We start from the raw sequence: 26032 nt of genomic DNA, 5'->3' as shown, positions 1-26032 counted from the left end.
CAGTCAGTGACTGTTGCCGTGCGCGACGTGCATTACTGCAGCTGTTGACGGGTGAGTGTGGCGGTGTAGCAGTGAGCGGGGGACGCTGCACACATCCCCTCCCGCCTGTCACCAGGGAGGCCGGTGTTCAATTCTCTAACCAAGGAGTGATTCCTTTCAAGAGCCAGTAAACACTTGGCTTGGGGAAAACCGGGTCAGATATTCAGTGTGGACATGTAGAGTGGTTGCTATGGTGATGTCCCTTTGGACCAGAGTTAAGGTGCAAAGGCGTCCAAGCTCTGAGAGGTAAATCTTCAAGCGGAAGGAAGTTAAATTGAAAGAGTTTGTAGGAATAAAAAGTGGCATTTTGAAGGCTTGTCTTTCATGAGTAGACCCACAAAAAAAAAAAAAAAATCAATGTTTGTCATTTACTTCAGCGGAACATGGTGGCAAAGTTTCATGACCACTGAACAGGAAACTCGTAATCAAACTAAAATTGGGTTTGTACAGAACTCAGCCCCTGAAGCCAATTTCACTTAGCAACATGAAATTTGGAAAGCAGGTCCCTCATGCGTAGGCTCGCCCCCCGCAAAAAAAAAAAAAAAAAACTGCCTCAAGAAGACATGTCTGAAAAGACACAGGAAGTCCGCCACTTTGGTTTGAAGCGGCAAATCTTATAAATTTATCAGGGAACACTGCTGTCTTCTGTCTTGAGTTGTCATGCCGATAAATACCAAAACCCACAGTGAGGATCTGCAGCCACATTGCGCGTTTTCTTTCCCAACATCAACTTCAACGAAAAATTCCGTTTAGGTCATCCGACACGCAAACCAACCAGCAAGTCGCACGCAAACAAACACTGTGACGGAATCTTTGCCATCCCTTTGCCAATGGTTCGCTTTTGTTGTCGCCACCTGGTAGCCGAGTCCTTTCTGCTGAGTTGTTGTCAAAGCTCGCAGACTTGTGACGCCGATGTGGGAAGCAAACTTTACTGGAAAGTTCCACTATCCCATCGGAGACGCCGCAGCACACAAAACATACAACGGCCGTTCGATGAGTCAACGTGAAAAGTAAATCGCATGAGTGAACACTCGGCGGGTTATTCCGAATATTTCAGAAAACAGAATTCAGACCTTAATGCGAATACAGACTGCATGTAAACGTAGTCAATGTGTTTTTAAACAGTAACATAGCCTCTGCTAACTTAACGCTAACACATACGGGCTAACAACTAGCATATTTAAGGTGATGTTAGAACACAATACTCACATGCATATATTCTTGATTCTCTGCAAAGAGCGACTAATATAAGTGTGACTTAGTGAGGAGTGAGGTGCCTATGCATTGGATTTTTTTATTTTTTTAGGCCAATGACAATTCGGATATTGGTCAAAACGAAATTCTGCTAACCCACATAGCTATTTTTACAATACTTTGTCCTTTAGGATTTTTTTTAACTTTCTTTTTAAATTTCTTGCGGGGGTGGGTGGGGGGGTTCTAAAAAAATAAATATATGATGAGAAGTGGTCCATCAAAAAGTGAGTAGTTTTTGAGACACGGCGATTTGAGTGTTGAAACGATTACTGTACTGAAGGCAATACAGACAGTACAAATTTCTCTGTCCAAAAATTCTAGGCGTGTGGCTTTAAAGCTGACAAAGTGAAAGCAAAAACACCTGAACAAAGAGCACACCGTCACAAGCTCAAACTCCAACTTTTTGCTTTTACAGCTGATGCCCTTTTTCCGTGGTGTGTGTGTGTGTGTGTGTGTGTGTGTGTGTGTGTGTGTGTGTGTGTGTGTGCGGGCACGCATGCGTGCATGAGAATTAGCATGTAGTCGCAGCTGCAAAACGACACGAACACATATCGACGAATATCTGCAAGCAGACTTGTTTTTGGATCACGTTAGAACTAAAAACACACTCTTTCCTACAAACACTTTAAAGAGAGGACAACATGAGACAGTGTTATTTGTTAGGATGCTGAGAAATGATGACTCTGCATTCTTCATTCAAAACCAGGAGGCCCCCCGCCTCCCACTCCAAACACAAACAAACAGTCATTGTAACACAAATGTGGTATAAGGTTATAACACTCTAATACATGTGTTATTACAATATCTAACTGTAATGACACTGCAATAACCAAATCGTGACAAATATATTAGTATTATACTCGTTACACCTTACTCAGCAGGTCTTTGGGCTTTCTACACACATTCACACACTGTCATTTTACACAAGTGTGAGACAATAATAAGCGTTATAATACAATACGTACATGTGTTATTCCAATGGCTCTGTGGGCTCACTTCACACAAACACATGCATACACATACACAAACACACACACGCTGTGGGCTCACTTCACACAAACACATGCATACACAAACACACACACAGAGAGCATGGAAGCTCAAAGTCCAGCTCAAATCATGCACAAACTAGCAGCATACGACAATGTTAATTTCTCTTTCTAAAGGCCGCAAGATCGTTGAAATACATGAGAAGCAAAACAATTATTTGCATGTTTTGAGTAAAGAACATAATACAATACATTACAATGCGTTGCTGTTTATATACTGGCAAAATGGCTCAGTTGTGACATTTCTGCATGGGATTTTTACACATGGCGGCCACATGAGTCGACTGTAAAAGCGTAGAAAAGAGTAGAATCTCACCTGTGCTTCTGTTGAACAACTCCATGACCAGTGCCCACTGAGGCAACCATTCCATTACCAGTCAGTGGCTAACGCGACAACAACACCACACACATTGGCCGGACTGCGTCCACTGCTTTCCCTATTTGAGATTACCACTTGCCGTGTGCGTGTGCGCGTGTGTGTGTGTGTGTGTGTGTGTGTGTGTGTGTCATCCCCACTAATGACAGCTGACAAACTACATGCTACAAATCCTCCCTCCCTCACTCTCTCTCACTCTTTCTCAACCCTCCCCCATCATGCTCAGTCACATGCTACTCACACATAGCACAAACGCACACACACACACACACACACACACACACACACACACACACACACACACGCACACGCGCATAGACACACACCTATTAGACACACTGACTTCATCTCAGCAAGTGTAAGAGCTTCTCTCATTCACTTTCATTAGGTTGGATGTTGGAAAAACACCTTCATGTGGCTGCTTCAGCTTTGCGCACTTAGATAATAGGATGGGGTATATATGTTATTATAATGTAGTAAGGGTGTCATTAGAGCTGTTATAGGGCATACAGTATATTATCATCACACACACACACACACACACACACACACACACACTTTATTAAGTGTGGTCTAAGTATTATGACATGGTAATAAGTGTATTATGAGCTTGTGCATTTCTACTACACTACATGTGTTCGTCCAATGACTCTGAGTTTACTAGATGCACAAACTGTTATGACACTGTAATAAACGTGTTATTACAACTTGTATTATTCATATTATTATTGCACAGTCAATGCCTGCTAAAGTCAGAGGATAGGAACTGGGCCACTCCGCAAATCCTCACATAATAGTTGCCGATGCAAGTGTGGTTTAAAAAAAAAAAAAAAAAAACACTGCCAAAGCGTCTCAAATATTGAAACAATTGGCAGGCAGCGTGGGTGCATGCTAACCATGGCGTATGAAATGCTAACACCAGGAATCGACATGACACACCCCCTGGAATCGAATGTAGGGATGCAGTGTGCATGTGATACGTTTTCACAAGCTCACCTTCGGCGTTAACCCATTAGCGGGACCCGGACCTTCGATAACAACAACAGGACCTGTTGTGTTTCCCACAATCGGCAAGAGCCAGCAGCGGTATGGTTCCGCTCCAAGGTTCAGCCTCTTCCCACCATCTTTGTTTCACGAGCTGACAAACGAACACTTTTACCCCCCAAAAACATACGCGTGTTTTTTTATTTGAACAGCTGAAGCGATGTCGAAAGTGCAATGCGCGGCGAGCATCCACCTGCTGGATGAGTGGGCAGGAAGTCACATGATCTCCCCAGTGAGTCACATCCTGTCTCCCGCAACCTCCTCCTCGGTCACGCTCGACGTTTTACCATGCAAGAAAACGGGACGAGGGAAACCTGCCCCCAAATTTTAATCTTCCTACATGAGTTCATTTGTTTCTAGTTTAGTTAACACACATTGTGATGTAAACCAAGGCGGTCTTTTTCCCTTGTTGCTGTTCTGCGTGAAAGGTAGAGGCACAAAATCCGGTGCGCCATCTTGTTTTCTTCGTATGTGAACTCTTTTAACCTACTTGAATTAACATTGCATGCAATTTCTGCCCTCTATGACAGTTTATCCAGAATCTGTGTGAAAAGGCGCCAACACAAAATGGGGGGACGAGGTAGCATCAGAGGAGAGATAGCAACTGCGTGAAAGGGGATAGGAGAAAGTCGGAACGGAATTCAACATCATTAGTTTGATGTTAATGTACCCAGAGAGTTCAAGGGGCAAAAAGTTGCTGTTGGTCAGCCACACAGTTCAAAATAAAATATTTTAATCACAATACTGTCAAATGTCGATAGCTGTACTCACGGTGATGATACGGTCACAATCCGATAATATTCCGTGCCTCAGTCTGCATGAAAGGTATTGGCACCAACTGGGGGCGGTGGCGAAGGCAAACATTTTCAGCTGTGAAAAAGAAGAAGTGCGCTTTTTGCTTGTGAATAGCTTTTTCCCAAACATCTGCTACTTCTTCCCACTTACACCCTGTTTTTGAGCATAAGTGTGGGTGTGTGAAGTGAACCCATAAAGACATTGGAATAACATGTGCGTGATAGTAAGACATAATAATTTTATTTCTGAGATTTTATTGCAGTGTAATAACACATTTATTACATTGTATCAGCAGTTCTACCACTTTTGACTTGAAAGGGCTTTGTGTGTGTGCGTATGTGCGTGTGTGCACCCGTGCGTGGGCATAAGTCGAGCTCAGCAGGCTGAAACCACTTTAAGAGGCACCTGCCACCACCACCAGCGCACACTGCTGTTACATTTGTGTGCCCGTGTGTGTGTGTGTGTGTGTGTGTGTGTGTGCGTGTGTGAGAGACAGCTGATTTTTAGCCTGCAAACAAACACACACACACACACACACACACGCACACACACACACACACACACACACACACACACGCACACACACACACACACACACACACACACACACGCACACACACACACACACACACACACACATAGCAGAGTGACTCAACAGGCTGTGTGTGTTTACAAAGTGAGTGTAGTTCAATTCAAACTAATAAACACATTTGTCATATTTGTATTTGTGGTCACAAGGGACACGAACAAACAACATGCATGCAGTTATGCAAACAAAAAAAAGTGCTGTTACAGCTTTCTTAAGTCTCTTTAGCATCATGCTAACAGACAATACAAAATGCCATAGAGCGGCGAACAAAGAGCATTGCTTTTTCGGTGTTACAACCCCTTAATGGCTCTATGAACACGAGCGTCATCACAGTCAAATATAATCTACAGGCATCTATTGGATTGAATGATGGCATTGCTGTTATATTTTTATGACGTACAATAATATCGAGTGCTCTTTGCCTTATTTAAGAAAACCACTTTTTGAATTTTTCTCAGAGTTTTTTTTTTTTTTTTGAGGGGGAAACGTTTAATTGCATTTCCGGGCAACTTTGCACTCTTGTTCATCCGCGTCACTCTCCAGGCCAGGCCGCACCTTTAAAAGCCACACACATTCAAAGTCACAGACACTACAGAGAAGAACGTGTGATTGGTGACCACACTTGGACAGATGTCTGCACCAAACATGCATATTTTGGAGTGGAAGATTATGAAGATTTGAACTATATCAAAAAATAATCCAATAAATAGTCTTGCTATTTTAGCAACACCCACCCACATCCTAACAAAACCTGCTGTAAAACAAGCCGACCGAGATATGCCCACAATTCAGTCGTTATTAGTTAATCCAACTCTCAAATCATATTTACACAAATAACTGTCATATTAATATGGATACCATGTAAGAAAATGTTTTATTGTTGGACTTTCCAAAGGCGTGTGTATCCTGCGCAACTTGCCGACTCAGCCCAAATGTCACTTTCACATCTGGGAGGGGAAAAAAAAAAATCTGAAAAAAAGTTGCGTCTCAGCATATGACAGCTGGCATTTCGTAAGCCCGAGAGAATTTACAATCATGCTTTGTGCTTTGCGTCGGCTTGTATAAATGCGCAAAGACACGGAAATGTTGTTGACACTTCTCACTCAGTGGATAGCTGGCAAAGTGAAACCAGGAAGTCTTGAAAGAATACAAATAAGTGCAAGGACAATTTGGCCTCAATGCTGAATCGCATTCAATTGGAGGACATTTTGCGAAAAGCAAAACGTCGATTGAACCACCACATCTTTCGTGCAAAATGCTTTTTGGCCTTGCTTGTTCAAGAGTTTGGAGGGTAAAAAAAAAAAAAAACATCTAATCAAATGCATGTTTGTTTGGTTTTTTGTGTTCAATTCATTTATGACGGGCATCAATTATATGCAGATTTTCGCAATTTGTGGGTCCAGTCGCTTAGCCCCAGAAATAGCGGCGGACCGACTGCATTTGGCATTTCTGCAAAGTTTTGGTCAAACATGTACGCAAAATTTTAAGGCCAATGGGATCCAATTTGAACACCATTCTGATCTATTCCAAATGGCGACAAGGAACGGGCCATCGGAATCACAGACTGAATGACCAAGATTTGTCATTTTGAAGAAATGTTGCTCTTCTCTTTAGTCCGAGTCTAAGACTTTTTTTTTAGACAATTTCAGGAGAACCAAATAACATTTTAAAACCACATTTGCTAAAGATTACAACTACACTCAACAATATTTGTCATTCTAAAGAGATGTTGCTCATCTTTTTTTTGATTGCAGTATTTTGAAAAGCCCACCAAAAATCGGAATGATTTCAAAGATTCATTTACGCCTTGTATGCAATTTTCACGCACAATTTTCCCGTGCAATACTTTCCAAGAATCCATGATTCCATTCAGTAATTCCCCTCATCAAAATAGAACATTGGTCCAGAGTTACATAACTGATTGATGTTCTTTTCAGCTCATCAATCACGGACATTTTCCTCCAAACATCTGTTGCTAACGAGGATGTTGAAGCTTAAAAAAAAGAAAACAAAAAATAATATGCGTCGGCAGATGACGACGATAAGTGCACGTTGCTATGGCAGCATGGAAGGAAGGAATGACGGACAGGCGGACTGATAGATGGACAGACGGAAGGAGAGGCACCACAATTAGCTGGAGCCCAAAGCCTGTTAAGCTATTAGCTTGCATTAGCGCTGCGCCGCCGCCCGCCCCAAGCAGGTCACGGCTTGGGCCAACCAAATTAGCGCTAGTTGTGTAACGGGCGAGATTTAGAACTGGCTTTGCAGACGCTGCGCTCGCCGCCTACAGGCATTAAAACCTGCAAAAAAATGAAAATGAGGAAACGGGTTCTGTTTTGAGCAAGACTTGGGAAAGCATTTGGTACGACATGAGCCAACAACAGACACGCTTAAGTCTTTGTATCAGGGGGTGATTTTTTTTTTTTTCAAGAAAACTGTTTTCTTTCAAAAGTTTTTTAAGTTACAATCATGGCATATAAATTATTGTGGCAATAATCGTCATTTTCTCACTTTTGTTTGGTTCTAAGAAACTCAGATTCCAAAAAAAAATTATAAAAATGGGGGGGGGAAAAATACAAACTCACAACAATATTCTTCATTTAAGAAAAAAAATGTCTGAATATCATACGATAAATATGACAATACAAGCAATCTTACAAAAATATGACATCCGAATTTTACAACAAAAATATTGGAATATTATGAGGAAAAAAAATCTTTTACTAAAACGTACAATTCGGCGAGATTAATGTCCCTGTTTGATTTGGAAAATATTACAATATTACTCTAATTTTGTACTATTTGAATGGGGGCGGGAATCTTAAACATACCTTAATAATGTACAATTTTCTAAAAATGAAAGGAAAATATAATCTTTCAAGAATAAGGATCTAATTTTGCAAGAAAATGTTGGAATATTATGAGAATTATTTTCTCTTAAAAAAAAAAAAAAATCTTCCAAGAAAAATGTCCCCATTTTGCTATGGAAATGTTGGAGTATGAGAAAAAAGTTGAAATGTCCATGCATCCATCCATTAATTTTATAAACCGTTTTATCTCCACACGGCAGACATAGATGAAGAACTATCATTCACGCTCACAATTACACCTATGGACAATTTTGAGCATTCAATCAACCCATCATGCATGTTTTTCGGATATCGGAGGAAACCCACGCAGGCACGGGAAGAACATGCAAACACCACAAAGGGAGGCCAGAGCCTGGAATCGAACCCCGGACCTCTGCACTTCCTCGTAAACCCGACGCCACTCAAACAAAACAAAAAAAAACTTTTGAAAATCTCAAAGATTGCACAAAATGCAGCAAGTGCCATGTCGCAATCCTTCTCAAAGTTCAGGTTTGGGCTGCTGAGAAAAGCAAATAATCCCAAAACTGTTGAAAAAGTTACACAGGTCCAACGCTAACAGATAACATATCGGCGCAGGCAAAGGGTCACGTGAGCCAAAAAAACAACACGACTGCACAAACGCCGCACAACCGCAAAAGTGCCGACTGACAACAAGAAGGCCAACTCATAAGAATCGACGACAACTGCAGGGGAAAAAAAGCACAAAGATCTACACAGACTTTTTCAAGTTGAAATGTAACTCCACCGGCGAGAAGAGTTTCAAGCAAAGATCGTGCAACCTGAAAGTAGCAGCAGCAGATTTCTTGAGATTTACAAGCCGAATGCTGGCATTAAAGCGCAATTTTCAGTGTACATTTTCCTAAAAAATTTACAAATAGAACTTTCACACAATTACACATTTTTCACCAGTTTTGTCAGTAAGGTAAAGCAAAATAAAGGCCTTTTGCTGTGTCTGTGTTGCTATCTGGTATATTCCACCTGCCCAGCTTGTATTCGCACTCGGTATGCATATTTACATATTGGAACAAATGCAAATTTTAAAAAAAGCAATAAAAAGTCAAGTTAGTATTATATTTGTTTTTCTTGAACTAATTATAAAATAGTAACGGTGTTTCCGTGTTTTTAATTTAATCAGCTGAGAAAACTACTGTACATTGAATTTTTTTAAACTGTTTTATTTTGAAACGCCTCTACCGGAAATGCGGCGTATTTAAACTCAAAATTGATGTCCGTCCGCACCAGCCGCTTTAAAACGGCCATCGTGCAGCGAAAAGACGTTTTCTACACACTTTACCATAAAACACATTTCAAGTCGGATCTCGTTTACAAGTTGTGACCTTTTCATGATACTTTTCTAATTAACAAAAATGAAATGTGGCCGGGTGCTCTCACTTCGACCTCCTTGATGTCGATCAGGAAGCCGATTAGACATCAAACATCAGTCATTCCCGGGGATGTTTGACCTATTTAATAGATTCGTTGGACAGCACATTCTCGCGTTTGACAAGAGGCGAAATAAAGTCACTTTCAATCCATTTTGTCCCCCATTCTGATTGCTTCTCCAAAGGCTCGCTTGACGAACATGTCGCCCGGCAGCATCGAGCGCCTCTTTGCCGCTAACACGCGCAACACCCCCGAAGCCTTTTCGACTGAGCAAAGCAAGCTGCGCCGTGACATGTTCTCGAAACAACTCAGAACACGACTCGTGCTTCTTGTTCGACAGTTGAATATGGTGCGGGGGGGGGGGGCGCAGACGACAGTAACGGCAATTGTAAAGTACAAATCCACCGCACCTCCTCTCAAAGGGGGGACGACGTCGGGGAGTGAGACATGCAAAGAGCTCCAATTGAGTTGGAAAATGCACCGCAAACAAAAGTGTTTGTGGGCTCGCGCGAGTTAAAGAGCGTGAGGTGGGGGTCGACCGGAAACTTACCTGACAGCTGAGTGGCGGAGTGCTGGCGCTGAGCGGGATGGCCGAGCCGCTGCCGTCTGATACGTGTGCGGCGCCACCATGTTGGGAAGGTACAAACGACAGGGCGGTACACAAGAAGGGCAGCCAGTCTGACTGCCGGCTTGTTTATCTGCTCGGCTACCGATTGCCACCACCCCCCTCGATCGCAACTTCCAACCCTCCTCTTGCAGACCACCTCCCGCGGTCACTTTATTAGGCAAAGCATCCAATGACAGCCAGTACAAGAAGAACTGAGCCTTTCTATTTGCTCACGTCTAGAAACGCATGGCCACCACGGATGCAATATTGCAACCCAAACATCCATTATCCAAACACCCAAAAAGTTGCTTATGATGGTTTGGAAGCATCAATCCATTCATTTTCTCTCCGACTTGTCATCATTTGGGTCCCCGAGGTGTTGGAGTCTATCCCAAACTAAAATTGGAAAAAAAAATTGGGTTGAACTCTTATAAAAACGAAAATGCTTTAAAAAAATCACCAACCGGAAACCACCTTGCTAAAATTAACTAAAAACTAAGTATAATTTTAGCAAAAATATCATTTGTTTTCATCTTTGTCAATATCGCTGAACTTTCGGGGGTTCATTTTAAGTGAATTAATTTCAGTATTGCTAAACATCCATGAACCAGCTCGGGTGTTGAAGTTTATGTTACTTTATTACACAATACAACAGTGACCTTTTTTTGTTTTTTTTTTAAATCTTGTACTCAACAAATTACACTATATAGTTAAGAAAAAACTAATCCTCAAACTAATGACAGCTAAACTAAAGCAAGGCATTTTTGAAGAAATAAAACCTGTGAAAAAGGCATAAACCTGCTCTAAAATCTAATTAACAGAATTTGAAACACATACGTGTCAAAACGAAGTAAAAACCACCTATTTTGAAAAATCAAAAACTATTATCCTGTTGGCGCACATGTTGACAAATAATCTGGATCCTGATACATTTTTTTTAAAGTAGACTATACATCTCTTAAATTGAATTTACTCCATTTTATTTCGTTAAGTGTACTGAAGTAACCTTTGCGGTCTGGACGCACTGCAGCACGTCGCTTCACCTTTGTACATGTACACGCTCTTCTTATTCGTCTGCAAATTATTTTCACCGAAGTCACCTTTGTCATCAACCGTTTGTCTCTCTCTCTCTCTCTCACACACACACACACACACACACACACACACACACACACACACACACACACACACACACACACACACACAATCTCAAAGTCCTCTTTCACTTGTCAATATTCCACTCACAAGTTAACACACTGACACTTGCAGAGGTCAGTTGGTTTGTTATTTTTTGCTATGATGCAAGTTATAGAAGAATAGGAGCATGATGCCACCTGACTCACAGTATATCAATCAATCTTTATTTAATTTATCAGCATCTAGCATTCGAAAAAGAACGAGTAGCTGCTGCCACCGACTGGCTGACACAAGAATGACAAGATTTCCAATGTTTTCGAAGGCACTGAAACAGTAATTGGGGATATTATCATGATTTAATAAAATTAAGGCCGACAGTTCAGTAGGTAGCAGTGATTCCCAAACTGTACGGGGCCTGGCTTACATCCAAGGGGTGCGCCAGATTTACAGCGGTCGATTGACAGTGTTTTTCCAACTCAATCAAAAGGTTACAAGTGAGCATTTGTACTCAAATAAATATTATTCTCAAAAAAAATACACATTTTGTAGTTGTCATTCCCATTGTTAGGGGTTTCGTTAATGTTTTTTGACTGTAGTGGCCTTTTCCAAATGTGTCGGTTCAATTTCACGCTTCAATCCCAAGTGCGCTTCACATTTGTGATTAATTATTGCCAATATTATTTTTTTGATTGGCTGAGAAAAGTCACTCGGTGACTCATTGTGAGGTGTGCAGGTACAGCCAGCGTGAACAATTAAGTTATCAAAAATATATAATAAATTCTTACAGAGGTGGTTAAAAAAACGGATCTGTGTAACTCATTCACTTTGTTTTTTTTTCAAGAAATTCCTGTTCATTTCTTAATTCACTTTCACAATGTTGTCGTTGCTTTTGAAGTCTTTTGATGCCATTTTCACAAAACATTTCCATTTCTTTGCTTTTGACTCCTGTTCCCACCTTTAGCTTGACGTTCCCTTTTTGTCTATTCACGAATAACCACTTGTTTGATTGTTGTGATGCTTTTTGTGATTGCGATTGCTCAAGACATAAAAAAAATAATAATAATCTATACATTACATTCATCAGTGCAAAGAAATTAGAAATCTCAACAGCAGCTCTTGTTAGCACACTGCACAAGGCAAAATGGCCGCCCCGAGATGAATCAAAATGGATGGATTTGTCTGATTAATTCATGTCCCACAAAAAAAACGAAACATTAATCAGAAACCAGTGTTTAGACTTGAGGGGGCACACAGATGATTGTCAAGAACATTCTTGACTTGACTTCCCACTTGAAGTGGCCCATAAACAAAAATGAGTTGAGTCAACTTGACTTGATTATGTTCCATCCTCCTCATCAAAGATTACTCTTCCATGTGGTGTTTTGTGACGATCCAGCAGTCACTGAGTGGGGGGTAGGAGGGGGAATGTGTTGCAGTAAAAACAGTATAGACGTGTTATCTGTCGTCATGTTTACGTGCCCTTTCCACAGATAACTCACCTTGACTTATTTTGCCTTCTTTCTGCAGTTTCTTCAAGTGGTGCACCAGGTTGATGTTGGCCACCTCATGAAGATGCTCAGGAGTGTCCTGCACCGCGTAGACGAAAAACGGATTATGATCTCAGATTCCCCCCCCCCCCCACAAAAATCATGTTTCCCATATGAATCAATTGTGTTCTCCCTTTGCTTCTGGAAAAAGCAAACAATGAAATCACTCATAAGAAATGTCAGGGTTTTTTTCCAGTTTTTCCAGGACATTTGACTATTTTTCTCATTTTCCAGGTGTTTTTTGAATGACTGGAAAATTGGTCAATCCTTTTGCAGGTTTTCCAGGATGCGTGGGAACGCTAATTTAAGTGGATGGGTAAATCTGCTCAGCCCCCCGCCAAAACATGCAGAACAGGAGAAAAATGCCCAATACGGTTTCTGCCATCCACTTAATACTGTCACTGACATTTTTTTTGTGCCAGATACACACAAAGTGGGAGGAGCAATCCTAAAATGTGGCTGCTTATGTACTGTCAATTCAGGCTTTCTGCACATTCTCCAGTCAACATGCCAATTTTTCTTCAAAACGCGCACCAGTGGTTCAGCGCCCTCTGAAGGTGAAACATCATACTGCACTCGTTGTGGTTTGTGAACAACCATCAGTTTTGTGTGGGTTTTGTTTTCTGACCTTGTAGACAATCTTGACAAGCTCCATCGAGGAGAAGGACTTTCCAGCTGCGTCCCGAATGACGGCCAGGATCTGTTGTTCCCTCTGATTGCGGTGGCTGATGTATTGCTGGATTTTGGCGCCGGCGTCCTGAACTACGGGACCGTGACCTGCGCACCAATTAGAAGCGTTTGACATTAACTTTTAGTTCAATGAGAAAAGGAGAGACCTCCACCGAGGCACGATAATCCTGATTAGTATCACAATATAAAGCTGATGTCTCAGTTTTCAACCCAAAAGTGAAAGGAATGTATTAAATTTTGATTCGTGGCCAAGAAATGGAAATGGGGAGGGGGGAAAAAATTTGATTGATTCAAAACTTAAACTTACAAAACTTCATTTTCCGTTGGCCCATGCCAAGGAAGATTAAGAATACAACTGCAAAAACCGTTGGACAGCTGATTCATCACATGGCTCTGTTATCGTGCTAACTGGCACAACATCAGCTTCCGAGGACACGCCTTGGTGGAGGTACATAGAAAAGACAGCAGCAACAGTGTGAAAGGTAGACTTTTCCCTCACCGGGGTAGATGAGATCGGCGCGGATGTCCATGAGTATCCTCAGCGAGCGCATGTAGTCGTGAAGGTCCTCGAAAACAACTGTACCCTCGCCCAGGATGCAGTCGCCCGAAAACAGAGCCTGCTCCTCCTCCAGCAGCAACGACATGTGGTCATCGGTGTGGCCCGGCGTGAAAACCACCCTGACAACAAAACGGACATGATGATGAAATCATAGCTTCCGAGTGATTGTTCGAAATGACATCCATTGTTTCATTCCCCACCCCCCCATTTTAGAACTTTTTTTTTTTTAGATCAGAACTTACTTGAGTGTTGCTCCCTCCGTGTGGACCACATCGCCGTCTTTCAAGTACGTGTACTTGTGGCTTCCCGAGACCTCCTGGACCTTGCTGGATCGGGGGAGTTTGCTGACACGGATCTCAGAACCTGCCGCAAACGTACACTTCCTGTCAAACATCTCTTATTCAGTTTTCAAAGCTTTTTTTTTTTTCACAGGGGGATGGGGTGGGGCAACATAGTTGCAATGTCCTCACCCGTGATTTCCCTGCAGATGTCCTCCACGCCGCCCGTGTGGTCAGGATGCCAGTGCGTGACCAGGATCTCCTGAATACTGGTATTGAACATGCTCAGCGCCTCCTTCAGACTGGTGATGTACTCGGGCACGGCTGATTCGCCCGTGTCGATGAGTACTCGTCTGAAGAACATCCATATGGTACATAAAAATAAGAATCGAGTCTGTGTATTGGGTCAAAAGGTCATCTGAATTTTTGTCATGAGATCATTTTGGTGCATGTGATGCACATTGAAATGAAAATGAACGCAACGATTGTTTCCATTTGCTTCCATTTATTCCAGCGAGTGTAGTGGATTCACTTACAACTAAGCAAACCTTCAGACACATTCAAATGGAGTTCAGCTCAACAACAGGTACAAAAAGTCTTCTGATAATGCCTGGTATTAACATTAATGTATATTCATATAGACTGAAATATCGATATATAAAATCAGTATATCAGGCCCTCCATAGGAAAACGGAACTACAACGTGGCCCGCGTCAAAGATTCGTTTGACAACCCTGACCTACAGTCAAGCAAACCTAAAATTCGCACAAATTGTAATGAGTGTCTGTCACATTTTAAGTAACAAAAATTGTCCACATAGCGATCTTACGTTATAATCAATCTTCCAAAATCAAAGAACGTCATAGTAATGTTTAGGCCACCTGTCACCGGTTCCGACCAGGTAGGTGTTGGTTCCCTGCAGCGTCTTCGGTCCCGGGTTGCAACCCAAAACTCGAACCACACGGGCAGACAACTGCGCGATACGCGGAATGACACTCATGGCCGGCAAGTCAAGCCAAAAGGCGTGCAGGGTTGTCAGTGACAACGACTACGACTACGTATTAGTCGTCGTCTTCGTCTTCTTCTTCCGTATTCTTCTTCTTCGTCTTCTTCTTCTTCTTTGTCTTTTTCTTCTTCTTCTTCTCCTTCGTCGACTAGAAGGATTTGTTTAGCTCGGGATGTAGCCGATTGTAGCAGAGGAGATGTTTAACGCCAAAAAATAAATAAATAAATAACCTTTGTCAAAATATGACTTGGGACATTATTTTAAGAGGCTGCCATTGTTAACTTCCTATTTCCGAGCAGCCTTCACAATAAAAATGTGCCTCCGATAAACACTGCTGTTTCTCAAACTGGACACTTGGTGGTGCTATTGTTTGATGTAATAAGTTTTTGTCGAGCGGAGTCTGGTGCTGGATTCAGGGACAGTCTGATATCACAACTTTCCACTTTCTAACGCATTCAGGCGCTGCCTTTGTGGATAGTCAAATATCACTTTGGGCCACAAAATCAATAGATTCATCAATCTATCCGTTTAATGTCATGATTCTGATCGTGTGTGTCTCCAGCCGGTGGCGGAGGATGGCCTTCCCAATGGCCAGCTATTTAAGGACTTCCTCAGCATGTTTTTTGCACTTACCTTTGTCGGTAGTTTTCGTTGTAATTATTTGTCATGGTGTTTTGTATCATCCGCTATTTTTTGACAAGCCATTTCCATTTATATGTTGTCCTTGCTTTAGATTAGATTAGATTAGATTAGATATCCTTTATTTGTCCCACACTGGGGAAATTTACAGCCTTCAGCAGCAAGATTGTGGGTAGAAAGAAGAGAAAAGAAAACACAGTTCAATTAAGTGCAATATAAATACAAACATGGATAAGGTCAATAATTAAGTGCAATATAATACAATAGTCACAGTACTATTCACATATGTTGTCATAGCTGTCACTTATGTTGTCATTTATGCAACTGTTTTGGGTTGTTTCGTTTTACCAGCATCCTTTGTTGTTCTTTGTCGGTTTTGCGACCTATTTTTTTTGGAAATAAATCATATTTTTTCAATTATTTCTTAGTTCACGTTTCTGGATTCCAATCTTGTCCGGAACCTTCCGGAAACCCGAACAATCTATTTAGCTAGCTAGCTCATCAGCAAGATTTGCGGATGCCTGATCATGACCCTGATCATTTCAATCAGGTGTGTTGGCGGAGGAAGATTTCTAAAACAGGCTGGATAGGGCCTTCGAGGACCAGACTTGGGCAACCCTGAATCTAGCTTTAGTCTGGCGTTACCTTCAGGGACAGGGTGAAATCACAGCTTTGCTCACGATGTGTATGTGAATGCTCATAAAAGATGCAATTTCTTTCCTATTTAATGGAGCCTCTTACAACACTAAAACAGTACATATCCGCCTCCCTACAATGCACTGGTCCAATATCGTCTATCATATTTTTATGAGGGGAGAGGTGGTTTTTTTTTGGGGGGGGGGGTACATGTTGACCTCGTTGATGCCATATCATCAAAGGGAGGCGCTAAATCCACTTCATGCCTCCTCTGGTATTTGTCTGCGGTGATAAAATGAGGCGCCGGCTGGAATATTTACAGGTGGAATAAATGGAGGGCGGTGTCAAAGCCCCAACATCCCCCCCCCCCCACACACACACACGCGCACACACACACGTAATTACTTGACGTAATGGCAGTGCACCGGGCCCGTAATCTCCCATTAGAATCCGTCTGGATGCCTTCTAATTCAATATAAATGCAAATGATTGGAGGGGGGCAGGGGAGAGGAGAGCAGGTCTGACACTATACAGCAACAGTACGGTTGAGCCTGCCGCGTTCACGATGCTTCCTGTCTGTACAATGTGGAGCCCGAGCCTGCTTGCGGCTTCGCGTACTTAGATGAGTGATGATGCTGGAGTCACTAGTTGTGGATGGACGGTGGGAAAGAAAAGACACTGCTGCCACATTTCTTCACCTCCAGCAACTGCTCGTCCTTTTTCTCCTCGTCCTGTAAAGTCCTTTCTGATTCTCCTCTTTCCACTTTCATCCCCCAGCATACTCGACCTCCCCCTCATTCCAACTCATTTGAAGGATCAAAAAAATCCTCTTGTCCGCTTACATTGCCTCTCGAAAAGAGCAGACGGAGGACAAAAAAAAACCCGCTGCGTTTCCAAGAGCCATCTTTGGCACTTTCAAGACGCTATCGGCGGTCGTTCAAGAGTTGACTTGAACTCGGTTGCTAACCAACACAGCAGCACAACACAAGAGGCACGTAAACAGTCTCTCGGATGACGATCGGACATCATGGAGCATTTTCGTGTTAAGGCAGACATTGATGTGCGTTCGCCATGAAGGGAATGTTGTGTAGCGTGCTTTGCCGAACCTCTCTGCAACTGAGTAATTTGGAGCAATTTTTCAATCCAAATTTTGGGAAAGGGTGCTTGTTGAATGAGTGTGCGCGTATTGGTGTGATCATTTTTCCATCTCCCGATGCCCCCTCCAAATTCAGAATGTGACCGAAACCTCATCCAGACGATTGGTCACCTCATCTTGGCGACATCGCTCCCTGATTGGACGGCAGCAGGGGCTGGCGGTGGAAGTCGCTGATGTGTTTGTGGCTGTTGCTAAGCTCCTGTTGCTAAGAGGCCGGCCGCTGTAGCTAGGAGACGCGTGATGCATTATGGATGTCAGCCCGCTCCGCTGAATTGCTGATGAGCCCCTCGTCGACTGACGCCCGATTGTGTCCGCCACAGAAGGTGTCAAACAGTGAGACGTGGCTGCCAAGAGGTCACGCATACGACATCACTGAGCCACTTTTAAAACTGCAGGTTTGAAAGGAACCTAAATTGTGCGAAATAGCAAACCCAGCGCTTGGTTCAAAAGAGATTCCAGCCAACACTGAGTTATTCAAAGCCAGCGCATTGGGTTCAGGAATTACTGGCTCAATCCCCCCCCCACCTTCACCCTGCTCTGAAACCGTAATTTGAAAACCCAAGCCCAAATTTCAACCCCTAGTTTCAAACCCTAATTTAAAATCCAACCCTAGTTGAAAATCCTACTTTGAAACCCGAACCATACAGTATTTCAAAACCCTAACCATAGTTTGAATGTGTAATTTGAAACCATAACCTTAGTTTGAAAACCTACTTTGAAACCCCGGTTTAAAACCCTACCCCCTATTTTAACCCTTTCAGGGACAACGGTTACTACAGTGGACAGTTTGTCAGGTTACAGGCTATCATTGTTGGTGCATGAAAGGGTTAAACATCGAACCATAGTTTGAAAGCGTAATTTGAAACCCTAACCCTAGTTTTAAACCCTACTTTTAAACATAGCCCTAATTTCATATCTATTCATCGATCCATTTTCAATTCGGCTTATCCTGAAGAGGGTCGTGGGGGTTGCTGCGGCCTATCCCAGCTGACTTTGGGCGAACGGTGGACCAACCCCTAAACTGGTTGCCAGTCAGTCACAGGGCACATATAGAAACAATCAATCATACACACCCGCATTCACACCGCTACTGAGCGGGAACCGATCCCATGCCGCCCGCACACAAATCAGGCAAAGTGTGCCACTACACCATCAGCGACTTAGTTTAATAGCCTAATTTGAAACCCTTAACGATAGCTAGAAAGGTTAATTTCAAACCCTAAGCCTAGTTGAAAACCCGACTTTGACGACCTAACCATCATCTGAAACCATTAAAATGTGACTGCCAATGAGAAGAAATGACTTTGACATCAACGCTAAGCTAATGACATCAACGCTAAGCTAACACCGCTTAGGTAGTTGTCAGTCGGGCTTCCGCCGCTGCTGCTAGTTGTTACCATTTTGTCTTCAAATGCGCTTGGGGGCCAGGGAAGCGCATTTGAAGCAGATGCCAAAGCGCATCCACGAGAAGCCTGCTCCTCTTCCTCGTCCAGCTGTCAAGCTGGCGTGTGCGATTGTGCAAAGCAATTTTCCCATGCTAATCTCGCACTACTCAGTGCGGCGCCATTGAGGTGGCAAAGGCAGCGGCAGACGCCACAAGTGACCCGGCGCCCGAGGAAATGGGCCACCTGATGCCCGTAAAAATCACATTTTCTCTTCACAGTTGGACACTCCCCAAACATTCGAGCAGGGGTGGGCAACAGACGGACACTTTTTGGACCAGCACATCGAAGATATTTATACTTTTTTTTTTTTTGTATGGCGTGTTTGGAATAAGCATTCAGTAACAGAAACATTATCGGAAAGTGGAATTATTGTCACATACAATGTGCTTTTCCCCCTCTTATATTTGGTTGTGGAAATGGTTTCATTTTTAAAATGTATTTAGCTGTAGTTGGCTTCAGGGATTAAAAAACTATTTTCTACAAATGCAATATTTCCATGTGTTGTTTGCGAATTTCAGTTTGATTAATTTATTCCGTAATTACATCATCGATTCATTGCAAAACACGACAAAAGAATTCAAATCACATTTAACCCTGTCGGGGACAGCGGTTACGACAGTGGACGGCTTATCATTACTTGTGCACGAAAGGGTTAACGATTTCTTATGAATACCATGAAAATTACATAAAAATATTGGTTGTAAATAATATATTTATATTATATAAAATATATATATAAAAAAAATAAATAAATGTATATATACGAATCTACATCATTGTTTGATTGACTGTAAACAATGCTATGAAAACATTTTGATGTGGACAAACTTAGCAAATATTGGCTTATCTATTGTATTAAACAACTACGTACACTTAAAATTAAATTTTTTAAAAAAAAAAGCAAAATTAATACATTTACGATAAAAAAAGGATTTTTTTGCAACTATATTTACATCGTTCATCCTTTTAAATAGAAAAAAACCCCCAAACAAACCAAAACATATTTGCCCATTAATCTTGCACACATGTGCACGCACACACTGAGTTTTACTTAATAAATACTCCCCACGTAGGACATTTACAATACAACTTTATTGACACCAATCGAACAAAATAGCTCCCGTTGCTTTTCTGTACAATGTGCTGATGCCATCTGCGTGCGCGCGCACGCACAATTGTACTCGTCGTAGCACACGGCCAACAATCAAATAACCACCGAAAGAATGATTGAAGGATTGAACCTTGAGTCCCGGTTGTAGCCGATTGCTATCTGTCTGCGTGTTTGCTGAGAAAGAAGGCAAGCTGAAAGAAAAGCACTCGGCAAGATGGCAATCACGTGGCTAACACAGCAAACAATTGCAAGGAATACCACAAACTGGATTTTCTCAGGTCGTAAATGAAGCCATGACGAAGCCTGGACGGGCATATCGAATTCGGGCCCGACCAAAATGGATTCCCACGTTTACCGTCAGAGAATTCCTATGACTGACTCAAAAAAAAAAAAAAAAAGATCAATAAATTCACTTTTTTTTTTTTTGCTTGTTTAATGTTTACAACAATAAGATTATTGATTACAGGCAGAACAGAAAACGTTTTTCGGATCCTATCTGCCTATTAATGAAATGAGGCTAAATCGGTCGGGCCCTAATTTTTATCTTCACTTCACACAACCTAAAAAAAAAGCGTCTCATGCTGACAACTGGTATTGATTTGACGCTTGCACAGCTACCACATTAATTTTTGCACAACTATCGTGGTTAAAAAACATTTGTGTGTCTGGAAGTGAAGACAGCCCATCGAAACCACAATACCTAAAAAAGAAATGAAATAAATAAATAGAAACACATTGGGGATGACTGGCGCGGCGTCGACCCTAAATGCTACATAGATCATCATCTCCTTTTGTTATTATACATGAAAACATCGTACTGCGCTACCTTGACGCACACCGATGATACAACGGCTTCATCTCGTTTTATCTCGCAGACTTTTTTTGCTTTTTGGCCAAATTTGGTAAACACCACTGAACACCAGCTCACAACAGCCAACTCTCATTCCCCGACTCCCACGTCACTCACCGGGCGAGGTCCTGCCTTTGGTGTTGAGCCCAAAACAAACAAAAATCGGGATACACTTTGAACTCGAAAACCTTCAAAAGACGACGCCTGTGGTACTAAGTCTGCATTCAACAAATATTCATCCAACAAAATCGAGCAGCACTACTTACTACTACAGGTGAATAATGAATTGATTTTGCGTGAAAAGTCGGGTGAGATCCACGGAAAAACTCGAAAATGAGTTCCAGAGCTACAAAAAAAAAAAAAGATTTCAAAAAATTGACAATGAGAAAACAAAATTGAAACCTTATGGGAAAAATCTGACACGTAAAATAAATAAATAAATACAACGGTACAACAAAAGTGTGAGAGTATTAAAAATTCTGAAGCGTGATCACGTGGTTGATCATTCGGTGTCAAATTTTTGGTTATGTTGGGACAGGAGAACTGAACCGATCTCTGTGTGGGTCAATGGGCGCTGCAGCTCTCGTTTACTTTCTTCTTACTTTCTTTGCTTGTAGCGGACGTGCGTAACGTCATGCCTGGTGTGATGACGGCGTCTCGGGGAGCACTGGTGAAAGGAGAATGATTCTCTCCGCTTTCATCTATAACCGCTTCAAGGCGTAGGAGGCAGGAATAGCTGTTAGGATTGTCGATGTTTTATGTTATATGCTCTGTTGTATTGTTATGTTACAGCTGCGCTTTGTTATGTTTGTTATATGCATGGGCATATTGTACAAAACGCATTAAAAAAAAAAAACAATGTAAATAAATGACAGTTCTGACATGTTGGCTGTGTGCCTTTAAGGGGCGTGGCCTAGAGAGTCAGCGTCTACATTTGAGCTGTGGCCTACACAAGCTCCTTGCGAGTGTTTTCATTTTGCATTTGTGTTTTGGACCATTGGACTGTTCAAATTTTGGTTCCGAACCCAAAGCAAAAAAATTCGCAAGTCGAGATGCCGCTGTAAATCGTGTATGTAAAACTCCCCGTGCGTTCTATTCATTTCAAAACTCAATTTGTGCCTCGGGGGAGGTCACGAAGAGAAACAAAATGAACATCACGTCAGATATGAGGAGAGGAAAATCTTCAAGCTACAGAAATACATTTTGTTTTCAGGGTATTCAACTCATTCACTGCCAGCCCGGTAAAAATGGATCTTTGCCGTCGATGGCAATGACAGAGTTAAAATGAAAAAAAAATAACCTTTTCATTGGAATCATGACGAGGGGGAAGAAGAAGAATGCACGTCAGACGGCAAAGCGGCCAAGAACAACAGGAGCAGGATGGCTCGCTGACTGGCTGGCTGAGTTGCCGGATCGCTGCTTCCTACTAAGGAAGCGCTTTGAGGATGGCATTGACTTCTTCGGCCACTGTCGTCAACGCAAACGCAAACTGATCCTGTGGAAAAAAAAAAAATCACGTTAAAAAAAAAAAAATTGCGGACAGCAAATAAAGTGGTAAAATTTACCCATTTTTATCCATCTCAAGAGGCGGCCATTTTGCCATATGCTGTCCATTGAAAATGACATCACAGTGCACAAGGGTTCGGCTTGCCAGTGTCACATGACCAAAGCAAGACAACGGCTGAGCCATGATTGGTTGTTACCAAAACATTATTTTTCAGTCGACAGCAAGTGGCAAAATGGCCTCCTCCTGAGATCGATGCTGCTTCATTCATATTCTACAAAAACAATATTCATCGGAATGCCGTCTTTAGGGCCAGTGGGGCCACATTGAAGGTATTGTCGAAGGCATTGTTGACTTGAATTCCCCTTTAATGGAGTCACTGCTCTATTATGTTCCAACGGGCTGCCAGTGCTTGCTTTTTGATGCTTTTGCCTGACAATCGATGTCAATCCCAGCTATGCTCTTGACTTGCTCTTTTCAAGACGGGCCCCCAGCTGTGCATAGAGAAGCCGGCCCGCTGGGAAAGGGCCAGGATTTCCAGAGGACCACTCAGGCCCCGCATGTGTGTGATGGTGGCTGTACCTAATGAAGTGTCCCGTGTGTTGTCAGGCGTGTGCGTGAGTTTCTAACCTTGGTCTGCACCATGTCGGGTCGTTGGTCTCGCAGGTGCTCCAGCGTGGCCGCCATGTCCATCTCCTTGGCGCCTGTTCATTTTAAGAATCAGATGTGGCCCTTGAGCAAAACATGTTGACAGCCCCCCCAACCCCTCCCCCCTTTTCAGCGCAGCAAGAAGAAAAAGAAGCCGACAACGAAAAAAAATGCACAAGACAACTTAAGTGGATTGTTTGCAAGCAAGACGAAGTGCTCTTTTTCATCGCCTCCAATAAAAGCTCCCATAGAAGAATGAGAGGATGGGATGAGGGTGGGTGGGGGGATATTTTCACGGAGACCCCTCCGCTCTCCTCGAGAGAGGTTCCGGGGTTAGTGTCTGGAAAATAAAAAGATGGCAAAATGAAATGAAAGTGTGATGAAAAGCTTGCCACAACCTGATGGGTTTTATTCCTGGAGGAAGGGTTGCAGAGAGAAGAGGGTGGGTGGGAGCGGGGAGGGGGAGGATGAGGGTCTTAAAGGATTCGGGGGGGAAAAAAAAAAACGTCCTCTGTCCAACAACGCCGACATTCTAAAAAATGACAAAAAAGCAGAGCGGAAAGAAGCAAGCGCTCGAAAATGAGGTGGGGGGCTTCGGCACAAAAAAAATAGAAAAAAAAAAACAATCAATCAGCAACAAAAAAAGTGGTCCTCAAAAGTCAGAGGAGTTACGAGACATCACATGGTGGAAGTTGGTCAGACGGAACACTTCCATCGCATGCTTGATGTTCGCAGTCAGGTTATTGCTCATTTCTGACACTGTCTTACTCAAGTGTGCTGCTTTCGCAGGCAAAATCGTGACTGCTTCTGACGTCACTTTGTCTCATAGACCAAAATTTATGGGGAGAGATTTATCCAAATTCTCGCAAAAAAAAAAAAAAAAAATTGAGATAGGAAAATAGTGTGCTGCTATGCAGTTTAAATTTAAATATAACATTTTCATCATCTAAAAATAAAACTCTAACCCTACTTTGAAAGCTTAATGCTGCTTTGAAACCCTACCTTGAAGCCCAAGTTTGAAACCCTAACCCTAGTTTGAAAGCACATGTAGGAAACCCTAACCCTACTTTTGAACCCTACGCCTAGTTTGGAAACATTACCAACACCCCAATCATTTTCTTCTATGGCTACCACAGCTACTATATCACATCCTCCTTCGACCACCAATGCCAGCATGACGACTACCAATATTGCAACACTGCCACCCTCAAATCAGTGTGTTATAATTGTGTGTTGTTACATTGTAATGAATGTGTTATTACAAGATAGCAGCACATTATTGTATTATTATTATCATTATTATTATATGTATTTTTATAATTGGCTGTGTGGGACAATGGCTACAAGAGGAATAATGACATTATTATATCACTCGTGTTTACAAAGGCTGGCAGTAATTGCGTTCATTACGGGCCTTCTCTTCGATGGCAGTGGTGGTGGTGGTTTAACAATTTAGTTTGGATTTTACTCGCTGCATGAATGGATGAATGTAATGTGCAAATTGCTCGTAGCAAATGAAGTTTGGGCTGATGAAGTGAAGAGATTAAAATGTGTGGAATGAGTTTTGGGGGCTCAGCGGGCAGACGACGCAAGTGACAGGCAATTTGAAGGAAACGGAATTTGGGGATGGGTGTGATGTATTGTGCGGCCACCTTTTGCCATCCGGTTGAGGACCATGTCGATCAGGATGTACGTCCCGCTTCGGCCGGCGCCGTCACTGTAAAAGGGTAAAGGCAACAAAAAAGGAACGTTGATTGACAGCACACAGACATGAGAACAATAACAACAACAACAATAATAATAATAATAATTATAATAACAACAATAACAGTTTGCATTATATTTAGCTTTTTAGTTTGTTGGCTTTTGTTTTTTTAAGCATTTCTGTTTGGATTGTATTTTGTTTTTTCACAGAGTTGTACCCTTGATGGTCTATTAATGAATGAAGGGGGAATAAAATGTCGTGTTGATGTTGTTGCTACTTGCCTGCAGTGCACGATGATTGGGCAAGCGCGTCCACGGTAACACTTGTTCACCTTCCTGCAAAACACAACAACAACACAAGGAGGGGCTCAGCCACCAGGTCTTTGGAAGCTCGCCGTTAGGGAATCGCAATGAAAGGCGCGACGTGATGTGATGTAACAATACTCGTTGCAAAACGCTGATGCCTGAGTCCTGCCTCGTACAGGGGTGGGCAACTTCACACAATTTCTCACTAGCGCTACTATAAGGGGGTGGGCGGTGGGTTTTATAATGGACAACCCACTCTGAACCAGATGGGACCACAAAAATGCTTTTTATACATACACCCAAAAAAAAGTGCCAGCCCGCAAATAGCTAAAAAAAAATCTGTGTGTAGTGTTTCTTGCTTAAAGTGGGCACACCCCATTCATTTTCAGCATGCTGAATGTGAAAAACTGCAACAGGTGTGTGAAAGCGGATCACAGACATGCCGGTTCTATTGGGACACGCTGGTCCCTTTTGCATAAGCCCCTTTCAAACTGTCCAGCAAATCTGGCTTTTTCCTGGGTTGCTGTTATGTGTGAAACATGTCGACACGGAATGGAGGTATTCTGCCGGCAGAGGTAGTAGTGTCAAAGCTGATGCGTGGACGCTGGGGACCGGAAAAATTTTACACCAAACACTCAACTCTGTCTACCCAAGTCACAACTCACTGCAGTCAAAAGTCTCGTTGCCATGGAAACAGAGTGGGGTGGGAAGGGGGGCGCTGAGGGGGTGCGCTCACACCCTGCTAAGCCTTATGCCTTCGCGGAGAACAACAAGTTGACAGAAGGGTACATGCAAAATGGGCGCATCAGT

At 42.5% G+C, this 26032-nt stretch overlaps 3 protein-coding genes across 11 annotated transcripts in view; all 3 read right to left on the bottom strand.

The window, feature by feature from the left end:
* LOC109518905 (nuclear receptor coactivator 2-like) overlaps positions 1-10141 on the bottom strand; it is a 30708-nt gene extending 20567 nt beyond the window's left edge. Inside the window, exons 1-3 of one of the 6 annotated variants that reach the window (XM_019875062.1) lie at positions 9950-10141; positions 4534-4632; positions 3715-4366 (exon numbers count right to left, since the gene is read on the bottom strand). The gene's annotated coding sequence lies outside the window, so the exon portion shown is untranslated. Of the gene's footprint in view, positions 1-2658; positions 2961-3714; positions 4507-4533; positions 4633-9949 lie in introns of those variants that run through there. The other 5 variants (XM_019875061.1, XM_019875060.1, XM_019875063.1 and 2 more) reach the window with 5 other exon arrangements.
* Positions 10142-11353: 1212 nt separating this feature from the next.
* On the bottom strand, positions 11354-15517 carry lactb2 (lactamase, beta 2). 2 transcript variants are annotated; one of them, XM_019875057.1, is made up of 7 exons: positions 15099-15517; positions 14410-14570; positions 14182-14302; positions 13880-14058; positions 13319-13467; positions 12643-12730; positions 11354-12545 (listed from the first exon to the last, which is right to left on the bottom strand). In XM_019875057.1, exons 1-7 carry the CDS (start codon positions 15215-15217, stop codon positions 12499-12501), a joined length of 864 nt encoding a protein of 287 aa, XP_019730616.1. In that variant the 5' UTR covers positions 15218-15517; the 3' UTR covers positions 11354-12498. The 2 variants fall into 2 exon arrangements, with proteins under 2 accessions (XP_019730616.1, XP_019730617.1); XM_019875058.1 differs by lacking the exon at positions 15099-15517 and adding an exon at positions 15047-15096.
* A 4652-nt stretch (positions 15518-20169) lies between these two features.
* LOC109518903 (receptor-type tyrosine-protein phosphatase N2-like) overlaps positions 20170-26032 on the bottom strand; it is a 53253-nt gene continuing 47390 nt past the window's right edge. For all 3 annotated transcript variants that reach the window (XM_019875053.1, XM_019875055.1, XM_019875054.1), the window contains 4 exons: positions 25199-25252; positions 24865-24929; positions 23195-23268; positions 20170-22555 (listed from right to left, as the gene is read on the bottom strand). In XM_019875053.1, coding sequence (XP_019730612.1) covers positions 22487-22555; positions 23195-23268; positions 24865-24929; positions 25199-25252 — 262 coding nt within the window. In that variant the 3' untranslated portion in view covers positions 20170-22486. The remainder of the gene's footprint in view (positions 22556-23194; positions 23269-24864; positions 24930-25198; positions 25253-26032) is intronic.

The sequence above is a fragment of the Hippocampus comes genome, unplaced genomic scaffold, assembly GCF_001891065.2.
Source record: "Hippocampus comes isolate QL1 unplaced genomic scaffold, H_comes_QL1_v1.1 scaffold20, whole genome shotgun sequence".
Taxonomy (NCBI): Eukaryota; Metazoa; Chordata; class Actinopteri; order Syngnathiformes; family Syngnathidae; genus Hippocampus; species Hippocampus comes.
This window is presented reverse-complemented; position numbering and strand designations above follow the sequence as displayed.